This window comes from Eptatretus burgeri, chromosome 18, assembly GCF_056783735.1.
Source record: "Eptatretus burgeri isolate ZD-2024b chromosome 18, Ebu_testis_v1, whole genome shotgun sequence".
Taxonomy (NCBI): Eukaryota; Metazoa; Chordata; class Myxini; order Myxiniformes; family Myxinidae; genus Eptatretus; species Eptatretus burgeri.
Genome location: NC_140978.1, coordinates 39,892,512 through 39,910,288, shown reverse-complemented (window position 1 = coordinate 39,910,288; position 17,777 = coordinate 39,892,512). Strand labels below are relative to the sequence as shown.

Below are 17,777 nucleotides of genomic sequence, written 5' to 3'. Positions count from 1 at the left end.
CGTGGACGTCACAATACATTTACAGAGAGAGGGGCAAGAGAGGAGGGGGGAGAGAGGAGTGAGAGAGAAGGGCGAGAGAGGGGTGAGAGGGGGGGCAAGAGAAGGGATTGGGGAGGGGGGAGAGAGAAGGGCGAGGGAGGGGGAGAGAGAAGGACGAGGGAGGGGGAGAGAAAGGCGAGAGAGGAGGTGAGAGGGGGGCAAGAGAAGGGATTGGGGAGGGGGAGAGAGAAGGGGGCAAGAGAGGGGCGAGAGGAGGGGAAGAGAGAAGGGCGAGAGAGGGGGGCAAGAGAAGGGAGAGAGAAGGGCGAGAGAGGGGCTGAGAGGGGGGCAAGAGAGGAGAGGGAGAGAGGAGGGGGAGAGAGAAGGGCGAGGGAGGGGGAGAGAGAAAGGCGAGAGAGGGGGTGAGAGGGGGGCAAGAGAAGGGATTGGGGAGGGGGAGAGAGAGGGGCAAGAGAGGGGCGAGAGGAGGGGAGAGAGAAGGGCGAGAGAGGGGGCAAGAGAAGGGAGAGAGAAGGGCGAGAGAGGGGCTGAGAGGGGGGCAAGAGAGGAGAGGGAGAAAGGAGGGGGAGAGAGAAGGGCAAGAGAGGAGGGTGGGAGGGGGGCAAGAAAAGGGAGAGAGGAGGGGGAGAGAGTATGGCGAGAGAGGGGAGAGACAGAGGAGGGGGTGAGAGAGAGGGGGCGAGAGAGGGGGGATGAGAGTGGGGGGCAAGAGAGAGGGGCGAGAGAGGGTTGCACATGCTGGCACTCACCTACGGGCACGCACCTACGGGCCCGCACCTAAGAGCTCGCCCCTACGGGCCCGTACTAGTCTATCTATAATCCCAGCAATCTCTGTGTCTGTTTGTCTGTCTGTCTGCGACCGCCGTTTCTCGACGACCGCCGGTCCGATCTCATTGAAACTTGCCAGGAATATTGCCGGGGACCCGCGGATGTGCCTTTTCAAGGTTTGATATCGATCGGACGAGCGGTTCCCGAGTTACGGCCATTTATCTGTCGACCAATGACAAGACATGGTGCAATGACGTCACGAATGACGTCACAATTGATGATTTATTTATTTATTTTTTGCACAATCGATGTTCCGATCTGATTGAAACTTGCCAGGAATATTGCCGGGGCCCCGCGGATGTGCTTTTCAAGGTTTGATATTAATTGGACGAGCGGTTCCCAAGTTATGGCCATTTATCTGTCGAGCAATCACAAGACACGGTGCAATGACGTCACAAATGACGTCACAATTAATGTTTATTTATTTATTTATTTATTATTTCTTTTGCACGATTGAAACTTGCCAGGAATATTGCTGGGGACCCGCGGATGTGCCTTCTCGAGGTTTGAGAGAGAGAGAGGCTGCACATACTGGCACTCACCTATGGGCAAGCACCTACGGGCCTGCACTAGTTTGTTGAAATTACATGATAATTATCAATGGCGCGATAATAAAATAGTTCAATTGCGAGTCCGTTAAATTAAACAAATAAATGAGCTCGTGCACTCGGATTGCAGGCCCGAAACAGGGCACACAAAACACTCGTGTTGTTCATCAACTTAGGCCGCTTGGTTTTCACTGAGAGCAATTGGAGCAAAAATAAATAAATTATACATCTGCTGGAAAAATGAACAGAAATGATGCAGAGCAGGGGGCGTGGCCATAGCCGATTATGACGTCACAGTGGTTGTCATTGGAGACAATGAGAATTCCACAAGCATTTAAGATAGAGATTCATTGTGAAACGCCATTCCGTGTATAGACGTGCGTGAGAGTTGTGGCCTCTTATCGCGGCCGTCATGATGTTCGTGTTCGGAGAACCATCCGGACCTCCACATCAGGTAAGCGATGATTGAAAGAGATAAGAACGTTTTGGGGTTGATGAAGTGAACAGATGGTGTATTCCATGTTAGACTTGTCTCGTCTCATCCACAGCGAGTGTGATTCAAATATAAAATGTTTTATGGAAACAACGTTATTCCAAGGGCGTCGATCCCAGTTGAAACATGTAGGGTGGGGACACGTGACATGGGAGATGAGGGAGGGAGAGGCATCCGAGCTGGGAGAGGGACATGGAAGTGAATACGGCATGGGGTACGAGTCCCGCTGAGGGACGTTCGAGGGAGCCCGGAAAGTTTGGATTCCGAGCACGTTATGGCCGCTTGTGCTTCCTTTTCTGGGGAAATGATTTTGGTGGGATGGGGGTTTTGACACAGTTCCTTCCTCTGAAATCCCCGGTGTGTGTTCCATGATCAAGGAGTTTGCTGTTGCTTTCCAAGCCCCTCGTTCTGTATCAATCGCTTTACAATCCGCTCTCTTACCCTCTCGACACGAGGAGGATGTGATCTCAGGAGATGTTTCGTTATGTTCGTAAAAATGTCAACAACCACAAAACGAAACAACCAATTAAATATTTAGAGCCCTACCCCTGTGCACCCACCATTAAAAAGGAGACGTTTTCAGACTCGAACCCAGTATTTTGATAATGACTATAAAATAATTCACAATGATGACAAAGTGACGTCACACAGTTTCTGATTCAGGTCAGAAATGATGAGAAAGGTTAAATAAACATTGTATGTTCCCCACTTCAAGGTTCATCTCAAACATCTCCATCTGGTTAGTGTAATATTAAATAATTGTCCCACAATGCTTTACCTCCATCCCCTTGGAATCTCCTCTTATCATAACACAGGTAAATCGTTCATTCAACACCTGAACCCCATATTCACCGAGGCAGGTTCACAGTTCCACTGGGATCACATCAGGTCCCACTGCTTTGCCATCATCATTCCTCTTAAGCCGGCTGTCTTGTCTAATGGCACTTTTCTGTATGTATGAAAGATTCCAGGAGTAATCTTCAAAATCCCGTGTTTAACCTTCCTTGTGTCTCCTTTAAATTGCTGTGATCCCTGTTTTCCGTGAGCACGTGACGAGGAATATAAAGAGTTAGTTTAGTTTAATTAAAAGTGAAATAAACATTTTTCTTGTTTCTGTCCTTGTCCATGTCCATAGATGTTCCACAATGATGCTGTGGAGGTTCCACTGATGTCGAAGGTTCGAGATGTCGTGTTCGTCACGATCTCGCTCCTCTTGTTCGTCGTCGTGATCTCCTTCAAACCAACGAGGTGGTTCAGGAGGAGGAGGAAGCAAAGAAAGCCCGGCATTCACTGGTAAAGATCACGTGACTTTTCATCAATATTTAAATAATACCTTTATCCAAGAGGACAAGATAACGCAGAACTTTTGAGTTTACATTAAATTCTTACGAATCATCAAGTCTGACAAACGAATGTCTGGTCCCGTGAGAACAGGGAGGACCAGAAGACGGAGCAAACTCTCCTTGAAAGTGACATTTAGTCACAAGTCACACTGCCATGAAAACATGAAATAATGTCAGTCATCCGGAACCAGGCCAGTTTCCTGTCTGAATCCTGACAAACCACGATTAAAGTCGGTTCAGACTCTCCGAGCAGAGCCCAGGGCCTGTGTGCTGCTCTGCCGTACTTGGGTGGAACGTCTGAGTCGGTTGAGCGATGTGCTGGTACTTCCTTCATGGCCGGGACTGAATTGGTGACCTGAGTGGTTTTACCGTGCCGGACGTGGGGTATGTTTTATATGGGACGCTCGTCGCCCCTGAACCCAACCTGTTCTTCAACGGACTATCAAGAACCATTGTGGTCACAATTAGGGAAACGAGAATCACTGCACGGAGACCAAGTTTGTTTGTTGTTTTCTTTGCAAAGTGTATTCGACAACAGGGTCGGGATAACAAAAGAAACAATAACTCCACAATGATGAAACAACTATTGTACACTGTGTGTCCTGGGTTTCGCACGATCGGAAGGTCCTTAATGAGATAACCTTGAGTTCTCTGACACACCAAAATAATTAAATGACCAAGGAGGCAGACAAGACTGAAAACACCGGAGATGTGTTCTGTTGTGCACGAACAGGCCCGCGGCACGGAGACTGGTCTTGTTACCTCCACCACCGAAGGAGGGTTTACGTTATGTTTTCACCTCTTTACATTTGTTTGTTTGTCTGATTGTGAACAAAAAAGTTGTGGATGGATTTGGAGGAAATTTGTTGAAGAGTTTAGGTGTGTGACACCGACGAAATGATGAGAATTTGGTGAAGATTCGAATCCGGATCCGGATCTGAGACATTTTAAAAGTGATTTTTCACCGTTGAGTGATTGTGCTAAAACGATGTACAGAACAATGTCTCAAAAAGTTGATGGATTTGGATGAAACTTGGTGGATGAGACGGTTCGGTGACAACAAGCCGATTACATTATAGTTCAGGTGCGAATCCGGATCCGGCCCATCACTGGGATACAAAACATCAACTAATCAGCCTGGTGGAGGTGTGTGCTCTTCCAAGTGTCCTTCTCGTTTTCTTGTATTCCTGGGTCTGTTGTTTCATTGAGTGTTGATTGGTCAAGATATCTTTCAATCAGACCATGTGTGTAAGGAATTGAATAATCTCATCTTCGTTTTTTCCTGAAAGTTTTCTGGATTTCCAAATGTTTAATGAAGAGTGAAGCATTCCTTGAGATTTGTTCATCAATAAAGTATTTCCCTGTTTTATGTTTTGGTTTCATCAATCCACAGTCATCGTTTGAACCTTGTTCAGGTTAAACCGGAAAGTTTTATTGTTAGTTCACGATGCAGCCTGTGCCTGCTGGTTGCATCGCTGTGCTGCTGATGCAGTGCCCCCTGTTTCCAGTAAGCTTGTTCTCATTTTACCAAACACAGAATGATGATGGACTGAGTGAACCCAACTGGTGTTGTTAAACAGCACGACCGGGGCTCAAATTCAAGACCCGAAGATCTTAAACCAGACACTTCAATCATGAAGTTTAACTTACCAGCAAATTCAGTGTTTGATATCCTCTCACAATGAAATACTCATTAAACATGTTTTTAATCTTTTATAAAATCATACATTTTTCATGAACTAACGAGCATTGTCTTTGTTTCTTGCAGTTTTTGTTGTGGCCGGAAACACTTGCAGAAAAAAAAGATCAATAAAGAGCAGCCGTTGCTCGATGAGGATCAAGAAAAGGAGGTGTTGGAGATACAGGAGGTGAAGGAAGAGGAGAATAAAATAATGGAGGAAAAAAAGGCATTGCTCGAACAGTTGTGGCAGAGAGAGAAAGAGAAACTCAAGGAAAGACGTGAAAAATTGCACCAGAAAGAAGAACGAATGAAAGAAAGAGAGCGCTTAATTCAGCTCGGAGATAAATCTGTGCAGGACAAAGACGTTCAACACAGACATGAGGATGAAGAATGGAGAAAAGAGAGAGAACAGCAGAATAAAACAGAGGAAGAGGAGCAGAGGAGAAACAAGGAAGAGGAAATGAGAAAACGAGATGAGGAAGAAAAGGAGAAAAGGCATGAAGAAGAGCTAAATAAAATAAAGGAGGCAGAGTGGAGGGAAATGGAAGAGGGATTCCTGAGAGAACAAGAGGAATTCCTACGATGGAAGGAATCGGTCCATCAGGAGCAGACACGCAGAATGCTTGAGATTCAGCAAAAAGAGCAACAAGTTTTAAACAGTGAGCACGTGCTGTTCGGGTTGGAGAGAGAGATTGATAAACGAGAGAGAATCGAGTTGGAACAACAGGCTCGATTTGATAAAAAGATGGAATTGAAAGAACTCGAGATTAAACACAGAGAGTTTGAGACATGTCGCCAAGAGGACGAGATTAGATTGAGAGAACAAGATGTGGAGAATATGGAGAAACTGGTGCACCAAAGAGAAGAGGAGGAGAGTGGGCGGCAAGATAAATTTGTGGAGACACAGAGAATAAAAGAGGAAGAGTGTTTGTGTCGAGAGCAGGAGGTACATCTGCTGGAGCTGGAGATACGTAAACGAGAAAACGACGTTCAGACACGGGAACACGAGGTTTGGCGATGTGAGGAAGAGGAGAGAAAGAGACGAGAGCACGATAAACAAGGGGAAATGAAACAGGAAGAGGTGCACCAGAAAGAAGAACCACGTAGACAGAGAAAGAAAAAAATACAAAAGAACAGAGAGGAAGGACAGAGGAAAAGTGATGAGGAACGAAACCCTCAAGGTGATGAGTCACTCAAGCAGCTTGCAGATCAACAACAGAAACAACACGTTGTTGAAGATGTGCACATGCACAGAAAGCCTCAACATGATCAAGGCCTGCAACAGGTGCAGCACGGTGTTGATGGATCGGACCAGATACAGGACCTTCAACAGGTGAGGACTCTTCAGTACTTGGGAGAAGTTGGGGTGAACATTCTGGGAACAAACACAGTGAACCCCACGATGAAGATGTTAAGTTGAAATAAATTTTGTCACTTTGTCTTTTGTACACGTTGTTGTTAATTCTTCCTTTGAAGAAGATTACCCTTAATTGGGGAGGTAATTGTAATTATAATATTTCTGGTTCAGGTAACTTATTCAATAAATGGTTCAGGTAAATTGGCATGGTCATCCCCAAGCAGGATAAATAACAAGAATGATAACTCACCTTGATTGGATCAAATCGACTCATTCACCTTTTCATCGATTTCCTGTTCCATCAGTTCATCTCCTGATGTTCCCTTTCCTGAACAAGTTATCAATCTGATGAACACATCGATGTGTTTAATCTTTCATATTTTTATTCTTTTTCCCAAGACCCCCCAGAAGAGGCGATCGTTCCCTCCTCCTCCACCTTCTTACAAGAAACCTCCTTACCGGATGGAACGTAAGTTACCAAGATTCTTACCTCACATTACAAATTATTCCAAACTTTGTCGAAACTCCAAGTTCTTCACCTCCATCATGTCCCATTTTGTCTGTAACTTCGAACTGGTGAAAACAAACGAATGTTTTCTGCAATCGAAGCGACAGAAGCACCAAACAAATCTTCCAGTTGGTGGAAGTGTGGCCCGAGTGTTGATGTGTTCAGACACAAGTCATTGTGTACACCTGGATGATCATTAAAGTTAATTGTTTGAAAAATTTAATTTTTACAATCTCACTTTCAATAAGCTTGGGGTGACTCGAGCTGCCTTCAGTGTCAGAAAGTAAACGTTCATGTAAATTCAGTGAGAGTTGGTAATGGAGAAAATAAAGATGTGAAAGTGAAATAACGGAGAGGGAGAGAAAGAGACAGAGACAGAGAGACTTCATTTCCAATGTATTTACACAAGACACCACCATTGCTCCACAATTCTTCAAACCCAAGGAGACTCCCCATGTTTACATGATGTGTACGTTCCAGCCTTGTACGTGCAGACACCATCCCTTTGAAACAAAAGAGTACATTTTCATTTATCCCATTCACGATTCCACCTTTTCTGGTTTTATAAATTACAACCTTGGAATATATCTTCCACTCAATGAACACACGATACAAATGTTCCATAGTCTTACAAAAAGGACATAAATGAGACACAGAAGGGTCAAACAGAAGGGTGAGGAAAGCTCCTGCAGGTAAAGTCTCTTTCCATTGGTTTTTTGAGGGTGCCGTGCAGCCCGGAAAACACATTGCCAGACAAATCTTAGATTGTCCTTTTCCCCAAGGAGAGAGACAGACATTATGATGACAATGTGGTTGAGTAATTTTGACCCTTTTGTTGATGTGTGTGCAGAGGAAGAAGTCATAGTGACAGTTGCCGGGGAGGAGGATGCCATGTTTGGCAGCGATTCCCTCATCATTCCATCACATAAACTGTCCAGAAATGCAAGACGCTACACCAGGCTCTTGCAGATGGCTGATTCAAGATTTTTCAAATGAACATCAGTCTCAAGAACTCCAGGTACTTAAACCTTCCATGGACTTGACTTGATCACTTATTCTTTTTGTGTCCTTGTTTGTCAATTTGTCACTTCCTTGTTCATGATGAGAACTGAATAATTCCCAGTGAAGGGAATGTAAACATGAGAATGAATCGGCCAACATCAAACAGATGAGGTCTATCCCTGATTTGTACAATCAATGCCAATCATGGTCTGTCACTGACGAGGGGAACTGCAGCCATTAACCGTTGTATTTGCTGCATCACCGCATCACTGTACACCACGCAACATTTCATTAGTGTACAAACACATTTACACTCCAACATTATCTCTTTTTTTTTGTGTCCTCCTTCCCTTTAGCTGCTGCCATCATCATCATCATCATCCTCTGGATCAATTTCAAACATTCTCCCAAATCATCTCCAATCTTACCTGTGACCACAGTCTTTTCGACCTCATCGACTCAGTCTTGTTCAATCAGAAATCCCCTTCCTTTTTTCCAAAAGCCTCCATTACATCCAGCTCACTAAACCGACCTGCAGGTGTTGGACTTCATTGGATGGCGTTTGATGAAAGGTCAGTGCAGTTGATTAAATTAATTAAATGATATGTTGATTCAATGTTATTCCCTCCACCACTGAAGATGGAAGGAGGTTATGTTTTCACGTCTGTTTGTTTGTGGGCATGACATCTCAAAAAGTTGTGAACGGATTCGGATGAAACTTGGTGGACATGTTGGGTGTGTGACAAGGAAGAACTGGATAGATTTTGGTGAAGATCTGAATCCGAGTAATGATACAAGGATTATTTAATTTTAAAGTGATTCTTCACCATTGAGAGATCGGGCTACAAACGATATACAGCACGATATTACAAAAATGTGTTGGGTCGAATCTGTTCTCCTGGATCAGGCATTGCGTGGCCGAGGTATGCGCTCCACCGAGTGCCCATCCAGTTATATCATGTATTTATTTATTATTTTTCAGCAATACCAAGAGAGTGCTGGGAAGACGTGGGAAAGTTTTGGACATGTTGATGATTTATCTCCGGCACCCTTTCTACTTCTTCAAACCTGAAAACTGAAACCTCATTCTCGACAGAACTGGAAGAAAGAAAAAAAGAACTTTGTTGAGTTGAAAGACTCTATTCACCATGGATTATCATTGAACTGTTACATTTTCTTGTGTGATTGTGAATATTCTCTTGTAATTCCTGAGAATAAAATTAATCTAAAATCTCTTCTCCTTTCAAATCGTATAATTTATAAATTCAAGGAACGGTGTCGAAAGCATTGTTGTGGAAATGGTTCCAAGGGATTGTAAATCTTATTAATAACTATCTGGGGTAACCACAGTTACCCGGTACTGTTCTTATCCTGTTGACATTTTGAAGAAATCAATTTTTTTTTCATATTTTTTGTGTCGATCCAAACACTTCCCTCCACCCACTAAGGAATGGGGTCGGGGGTCATTTCATATTACTTTTCACATCATCACAAAGGCTTTGGCACAACAGAGCAATTTATGAAAAATTCGTTTCATTTTAAATATTTGTTGGGGCCACAACACTGCCCAGCACCCACTGATGAACCTCTGAAAGTTTCACGAAGATCAGTTCAGCCATCTCTGAGAAAGTGCTTGGTCTCGACCTGACAATGTGTCCCCCAGCATGTTTGCAATATTTGAAGATTCGTTCAGCCGTTTAAAAAATTTTTTCTTCCAGCAAAGGTATCCAGCGTTGCTGGGCAACACCGATCCCTCCTCCCACCCTTTCCCCTCCCTCCTCCCACCCCTTCCTCTCCCTCCTCCATCTCACATCACCCTCCTCACTCAAGACTCTCACCTCTCCCCCCTCCAGACTTGTATAACTTCGAAAAAAACTACCCACTCTCTGGGTGGGTCGAGTTTGCACATTACTTGCTCAAAAAATTATTGTCTGTGTTTTATAAAAAGACGAGAGGTGTTTGTGTGGTGTGCATTGAGAAGGTTTGAGATGTTCTCATTCTAAAGGGTACGTTTGAATTGTAGTTCGTGTTTTATGAGTCGAAAGGATTATTTCTCTCAAGCATGGAAAAAGGGTTGAAAAAGGTCCAAGTGGTCTAAAGCTTTTTTTAGGGTCTTACAGGAACTTTTTTGGGGTCACAGTGTATTAATCTTCATCCTGATGAAGCAGCACCCACATGGAAGGAAGGTAGGGTCTTCGGGGTCTTTGAAGGCTGAGGGGGTGAATGTAAATACCCTTGGGACATTTTCCGGGTCGGACTTGGTGTGTGTGTGCCAAATTTGGTTCTTTTTGGCCCAGCAGTCTTTGCAGAGAGAATATTGTTACAGATTCATATTTGTAATTATTCATACTTGTTATCATTCATATAATTCATATTTGTTTGCAGAGAAAATATCGTTATAGATTCGACGTTGACGGGATTCGCACCCGACTCTTGACCCCAGTGTTCAGGATTCAGACGAGTGATGTCAATCACACCGCACTCTTGACAACCAAATGTTGAAGATTCAGTGTCACTTAACAGCACCGCCATCTCCGGGGTTTATAATCCCAGCTGACTCGGCACAATTCTCGGGTTACGCGCCTCAGATCACGATACCAAAATACACCTGTGCCTTGCCAGCTGGGGGAAATAGACCCCGGTTACAGATTGGTTTTGTCAGAGACCGAGTGGAGTCCACCAGTCCATAACCATTTTGGTTCTATATCCAAATTGAACGGATCGTTCCTCGGCGCGGCACTAATAAACTCAATGCGGCAACTTTCAGATGAATCAACCAATTTATTGGGGACACATCGGGGAACACAACACAAGCAAAGCATTCACCGCAATGTTATAATTAATCTCCAACCCATTCTTAACTCGGGAGCTACGGATTACGGGTTTTGAAGGGAGCCCTCGAGATAAACCTTAGACAACATGCAGACAAGACACGGACAGCATGCAGACAAGACACAGAGTACTTGGTGATGTTTCATGGACGAGAGAAAAAGTGTCAAAAGCACGAATGCGGCTCGTGACAAGCCGATGTCAACGGATTCGAGCACCCGGCTCGAGCACGCCTCGTGGCAAGATGGCGGCATCGTCCTTTTTCTTCTCCCAGCACCGCTTGCGTACGCAGCCGTGGCGCGTCCAGACCCCACGAGGTCGACGGCCCAAGACGAAAGATATATGGTATGTTCCAGCTGGCTTTTCACAAGGTCCAGCATACCAGTCCAGGCCTGGCCTGTTCACCAGACAAGGCCAAATCGAGGTATTGGGCTCCACAGGCAGATCGACAAACGTGTCGAGCCGTGAGGTAAGGACAGAAGCTCCGCGGTTAGACGCAGGTTGAACCTGTCGATGACCTCCTCATAAAGTCGATTGCCGACTCACACAGCAGCCAGTTCCTCTCGACGTAGATTGCAGCCTCCCACAAGTCATTTCTATACAGCAGAATCCTCACTCGACCCTCAGGTTCAGTTCCTCCCTCAGCAGATGGCAGACAGACCTCATGCAGTCCCTTCCCTGCCTTTCTTTCGGCTCACTCCTCACGAAAGCCGATCGCAAAAACAGACACAGCCGTCCCCTGTACAGCCGATCACTCCACCTCTCGGCGCTCTCAGTTCCACCACCGCCTTTCTTGCGATCGCTCACCTCCCAGAGCACTGGGCGGAGAGTATTGTCCGGAGAGGGGAAGGAAGAAGAAGAACCTCTTGGTACACCACCACTGCACGAACAACGAACAGCCTCCTTCACCTCCTGACAAGCATGTAACGTCCAATTACCGAACAAACTGGGTAAACATGCATTTAATGGGGGATCTGGGCTAATCGTATATTTAATAACACACTGAGGGCCATTTCCGCAACAATATTAATGAAAAACTAATTGTGCAGCGATGTCGGAACAACATGAGCAGAACCAGGTGCGTCATAGTTGGTTAAACACTGCTGTGATCAAACTGGACATCATTGAAGAAGGACCAGGAGAGACGTCAACATGCTTGGTCATCTTTTTGACCCCTCCCCCATCATCAGTTATCCCAGTGCTCCCAATGGAGCAGGAAAAGATGTCACAGGACAGTGGGTCGGCCTCACCAGTACCATTGGACATGGACCGATTGGCAGTAATGATGAGTCAGATGATTGGTAAGATGAAGGTGATGGGTGAGAGCTTTCGGCATGACATCTGTGAGGGACAGGTATGATGCTCGGTGTCGCTGTTGGCTCATAGAAGAGATATGCATACACGTACGTACACATGCGCACGCACGCACGCACGCACGCACGCACGCACGCACGCACACACACACACACACACACACACACACACACACACACACACAGCTATTTATTAGTGTAGAATAGATAGATTATCATTTTGTACACATTTGAACGGATCCGGACGTAAAACACGCATGTGTGGGGTGGATCAGGACGTACCAGGACAAACGGAAGGGCAGAGAGAGGAGGGAAACACCAACAGCAGAGTTTAAGGCCAAGATGGAGGGTGTGGGGGAGGAACGGGGGTTTGGGGCATGAGAGAATGAATGGGGTGCACAAGATGGATATACAGAAGGAAATTTTCAGGAAAGAAAATTGGGAATTTTGAAGGAGGAGGGGTTAGAGTGGGTTGGGGAGGGGGGGGGGGTTAATGAGGGTAAACAAGGTGATGGTTTAGGATTGGGGACGATCTGAGATGGTGGTGAACAGATATCTTGAAGACTGAGAGGGAAGAAGGTGGAGGTGAACAGTGATCCTGGATTATGTTGTTTTACCCCAAGGGGGTCGATGGTGGACCGTGTGTGCTCTGCAGAATCCTGGGGGGGAATGGGGAGGTAGTTTGGGGGTAAAAACACAGAAACAACATGAGGTGCAAGACCAGAAAGGATGTGGTGGAACATAGAGATCACCGACCTGTGTGCGATGGCGACGTGATCGGCCCACCGACTCCGCTTCAACAATCCCATCTCGTCGTCTCCCCCGACTTGGTGAGGTTATTCCTTCTTTGCACAAACGCAGTCAGGTGTGTTCAATCCTCTCAACCTCATTACCTGCGCCACCTGCACGGGGTCATGTTTTCTCACCTGTATGTTTGTTTGTTTACCTGTCTGTGACCAGGATATCTCCAGAAGTCGTGGATGGATTTGGAGGGAACTTGGTGGAGCGGTTGGGTGTGTGACAAGGACGAAATGATTCGGTTTTCGTGATGATCCTGATACTCGAATTATCTATTCATATTTAACTGAGAGGCTTGAAGGACATCGTGGTCTCCTTCGTTGAAGATCCTTGTAAGAGAACTACTTGATCGTCCTTCCCTCTCTTCCCTCACGTTCTCCGTCGCGGCTTGATATCAGGTCGGGAGGGCGTGGCCAGCGCGAACGAGGGGCGAGATGGAGCGGCAGTGGAAAGGGGCGTGGTCACACGAGCCAATAAGAGCGGCGGAGCATTGGCGGATGGATCTGCGTGGTGAGGTCGGTCGTGCACTCCATGGAATGGGGACCGCAGTCCATCGTCCTCGTTCAGCCGGTGCCGACGATCGGGCGGAGCACGTGGTACATCCCGGTGAAGATGGTGGTGCTGAGAGGGCTCGTTACGGTCAGACTTGTCCCAAACGGATGTCTCTGTGTCCGTCCCCATGTTCCCCCCCCTCCACCTTCCCCCAGTAACATTGAATCGATTGTATGGACGTGGTGTTGATATATCACAGGTACGACGGGTGAAATGTTCCCCTGTATCAAAGATCCTCTTGTGTGAAGGTGCCGAGACGCTGTAACCGCCATTTTGTATTTTCCTCCTCTTTCCCTCATTTCTCTCTCTCTCTCTTCAGACCGTTTCCCCTTCGTGTGGTGTTTAAATAATGAGTCTCGGTGAAGACCCGTGTTCAGTGTTTAACGTTTGGTTGGTCTTGGTGATCCTCCACGGAACCGACAGGGTTCCAGCGTTAACCAATGGAATGGTTACAAATCGGGTGTGGGCGTGGTTTCACTCAGGCTCGTCTTGGAGACGATGGGTAATGTGGTTGCTCGGTGCAGGGCTGGATTTAGGCATGGGCAAGCTGGGCAGTTTCCCAGGGACCTCCACAACCAGGGGGCTTCCACATATTTCATAAATGAGCTCCGATCCTCGTCCTCTTAATGATGACGTCATAACGAATATGACGTCATTGTGATGTATCAGGTTTGCGAAAAATTATCAGTGCTGATGCCCGGCTTGATTCCCTCAAACAAAATTCAAACAGCTTGCCTAGTTTCGGAGATATTGGTATCGGCGATTTCCATTAGCAGCGATATTATGACGTCAACTTTTTTTTCTTGGAAGAATTTCCAAAATCGGAGATGGTTACCGCCTGTGCGTGGGCTTTCTACATATACATGGCAAGTTTCACGAAGATCCGATGAAAACTCTGGGTTGTGAAACAAAAAATTGATATGACGTCATGGTGATTCATCTCTACTGATGCCCCGTTCGATTTCCGCAAACAGAATTTAAAAAGCTTGTTTAGTTTCGGAGATAATTTTTTAGGCGATTGCCATTAGCGGAGATAATTTGACGTCATAACTTTTTTTTTTTTCTCAGATGAATTTCCAAAATCGGAGATGGTTACTGTCTGCGCAGGGTATTTTTACATGTATATGCCAAGTTTCAGGAGGTTTCGATGTAAACTGTAGGCTGTGAAACAAAAAAATCCACAAGAAGAAGAACAAGAATGTGAGTAAGACTTCGAGATCCTCCACGAGGATCTAAAAAAAAAAAATAATAAAAATTGAGGAAAAATGTATTTGTGATTGCCTGAATGGTCGTTGGTCGTTCGTGGAACAGATATAAGATATTCATCTTATCTCATTCTCTATTTTATTTCGAAGTTCAGATTCTTAGTTCTTGAAAAATATACTTTATGGATGACTGTAAATATGTCTTGTCACCTTTTTAGTATTCCAAGGTAGGGTGGGCCTCCACTACTGAAGGCTGCCCAGGGGCCACCACATATCTAAATCTGGCCCTAGCTTGGTGGAGGTAATGTGGTTCCTTGGTGAAGGTAATGTGGTTGCTACGTGGAGGAAACTACCAGCACAGCCATGTCTGTAGACAGAGAATATTTTTTTTATAAAAATGCACTTATCATGGATTATTCATATTCCGTTTTTAGTATGGTATTGAGGGAGTGTATATTCATTTAAAACATCTTTATGGTTAAAAAATAATAACATGTGTGTAGTGTGTTATTTTGACTCGTTTCAAGAGGATGTTTCATCAGTTCATAAAGGTTATTTGAGTAACAATTCTATCTGAACTTCCTCCATTGTTCCCTGACTGCTCTGGTGCATGCTCCCAGACCTGACCTGACCTCTACTCCTTTCACACTTGCTCTGCACATTTTTTGCGATCTTTCCGAGATGGGCAATAAAAACGCCTTTTCTTTTTTGGTGGACCCTGCTCTTGCCCACTTGTGGACCCTAGTCCTTGCTGAGTGACACCAAACTCCTTTTTTTTGCGGTGGTGTTGTAGTTTGAAAGCCGGGGATTGGTTTGCAGCCTGAATTGCATGTGTTGTCACACCAATTTCAGCACAAGTTTTCTTTGGACCAAATGTCGCTTGCATGTGAGGCCTTGACTAAATTCTGTAAGCTGTGCAGAGAATTGCACATTTGAATTCAGACTGGCCACATCCACAACGTTGTACCACATGGCTATTGTCCATCAACATTCAACGCTTTTGCCTTTTGCATGAGACGTTATGGACCATCTGGTCCATAATGTCGACGCCCCTTTTTGTGTCGTATGTGATCTCGGCTTTGCTTTTTCTGCTCCCTTCCGCCACTACTTCATCATGGTGCATTGTGCTCAAGAGTATGACAGCCCTTGTTTGAGGGGTACATTGCTCACCTTCGTCATGTTTCCCTTGAATCCAAATTCGGTACTGTGAAGCTCTCTCTTTGTTGGCTTTGTCAGCACAGGGATATCGGGCTTATTTTGGCAGAGCGTCCCCACAAGTCTGTCCCTTTGAAAGCAGCTCTTCAGCAAGAGGCATGCTGGGAAAGAAATTGTCCATGGTGACAAACTCAAGTCCTTGAAGCCCAGTGTTCCTCAATTTTGGAGCTCTTCAGAATGTTATTTGCAACAGATATCCCACTCATCTTTTGGTGACATCGTAGTACTTCCAGGTGAAGGACCTGGTCAGGTCCTCGTTATATCATTGCTCGGCGTTTTCCCTTGAGGTGTCGGGTTTCCGCTCTGGTCGGTACGATTCTGACTGGTTTAAATGTTTTTCAGTGTTGTCCCCAGCTTCCTTTTCATACACATCACTGGCCCCACTCAGACTCTACCATCAACTCTAGTCCTTGAAAAGCTGATGCCGTTTGCAAACATTGCGGCTGAGGACGCATGGTACTCTCACCCAGTTGCTAATCCAGGTCTGAATGAGGTTCTGAACACTCCGATTCATCATTGGTTCTGGGATCTCGTGATGTTTCCATTGTAATTTGTAAACTCTTAAATCGTGTGAAAGAAAAAATGTTTGTCTTTGTCGAAGGAAACTAAGCACTGATGCAATTTCAAAGATGGTGACATAAACGAGATGTTGAGAAGGACTCGGGAAGTACGTGACTTAACTAAGGAGGAACAAGACTGAGTTTGGAAAACGATGTGTACAGTGTGTCCCCCAAAAATTATAACTTTTCATCTGCCAAGAGGATGGTCATAACATGCATTTTAAAAAAAGATATATGGCTGGACCGCAAGCTGAAAGGTTGAAGTTTATTGTATCAATGTCAAAATTGCCACCAAAATATAAATTTTGGTATGAATCGTTTTCTTTTCAACCAAATGTTCGACGTAGGCTCCACGTTGTCTGATCACTGCCTGCAAACTCGTGATGTTCTCCATCACTTTGGGAAACGTTTCCTGAGGAATGTTCTGGATTTCTCGGTGGATGTTTTCCTTCAGCTGATCAAGAGTCTGAGGCCTAGGGTTTCCATAGATCCTGTCCTTGAGATACCCCCACAAGAAGAAGTCTGGAGGAGTAAGGTCAGGGGAATACGGTGGCCACCCAACGTCTTGGTAGAGGGAGATAAAGCGCCCTCAAAATGTTGGCTGAGAACGCCTTGTTTCCCTGGCTGTATGGGGCGGTGCCCCATCCTGCTGGAGCCACTGGGTTCTCATCTGGATCAGGTTGTTTCTCCTACGGGCCTGAGTACGTAGCTCAGGCAGATAGAATTCCTGAATCGTTTCACGATGGTTTCTCTGGTTTACCGTGCAAGTGCGTCCCTGGTCATCTTCAAAGAAGTATGGACCAATTATCCCATACCAACCACCGCCACCCACATGGTGACTTTGAGAACAGATCGAGGCACCAGTTCAGTTGATGCATTACCAGGATTTACAGTTCCCAGTACCGAAAGTTTTGCTTGTTGACCTCCCCGGCCAAGTGAGCATGGCATTCGTCCATCATGTGAAGTTTTTTTTTTGAGGAAGTCCATCTTCCTCCAACTTTCCTGAGAACCAATTTGCAAAGTCTGGTCGTTTCTGTTTCTGTTGATCAGTCGGCACCGTTTCCGTTTGAATTGTGTATGGAAAGGCATGAATGTCTTGGCGAAGGATCCTCTGAACGGTCCTCCAATGAATGTTTGTCTTGGCAGAAAGTTGTCGAATCGACTTTTTTTATTTTATTTTATTTTTGGACTGAACGACTGCCTGTCTCACCATTTCCACATTTTCTTCACTACGACCTGTCCTCTTCCGACCACTGTGACCCTTGTGAAGGTCACAGATGGTTCCCACATTGGTAAACTTTGCGATGGTGCACTTTATTGTCCCAAAGTTTGGTGCATGGCGCAAGTGGACACCGAAATGTCTCGAGTAAAGACGTTGCACCTGTATGACACTTTTCGTCTGGTGCCAAAGTTCAATAATTTTCGTCCATTGTTGTACGGTGAGTCTTGGCATTTTTCTGGCGCTTGCTTGGTCTAAAAATAAACTTCAGGGTCTCTGCAACAAGAAATGAAGCATCAGTGACAAAATGACTGCTTTTTTTTTTT

General features: G+C 45.4%; 1 protein-coding gene across 1 annotated transcript; it reads left to right on the top strand.

The window, feature by feature from the left end:
- Window positions 1–1,788: 1,788 nt before the first annotated feature.
- LOC147008943 (uncharacterized) lies at window positions 1,789–8,993 on the top strand. Its single transcript, XM_085863750.1, has 7 exons — window positions 1,789–1,830; window positions 3,005–3,117; window positions 4,981–6,226; window positions 6,650–6,719; window positions 7,609–7,776; window positions 8,117–8,332; window positions 8,743–8,993. Exons 1-5 carry the CDS (start codon window positions 1,789–1,791, stop codon window positions 7,752–7,754), a joined length of 1,617 nt encoding a protein of 538 aa, XP_085719876.1. The 3' UTR covers window positions 7,755–7,776; window positions 8,117–8,332; window positions 8,743–8,993.
- The last annotated feature ends 8,784 nt before the right edge of the window (window positions 8,994–17,777 follow it).

Coding starts and splice junctions, on each gene's coding strand:
- LOC147008943 (XM_085863750.1), top strand. CDS start 1,789: ATGATGTTCGTGTTCGGAGAACCATCCGGACCTCCACATCAG. Junction 3,118..4,980: donor ATCTCCTTCAAACCAACGAG/GTGGTTCAGGAG, acceptor TGTTTCTTGCAG/TTTTTGTTGTGGCCGGAAAC. Junction 6,227..6,649: donor AGATACAGGACCTTCAACAG/GTGAGGACTCTT, acceptor CTTTTTCCCAAG/ACCCCCCAGAAGAGGCGATC.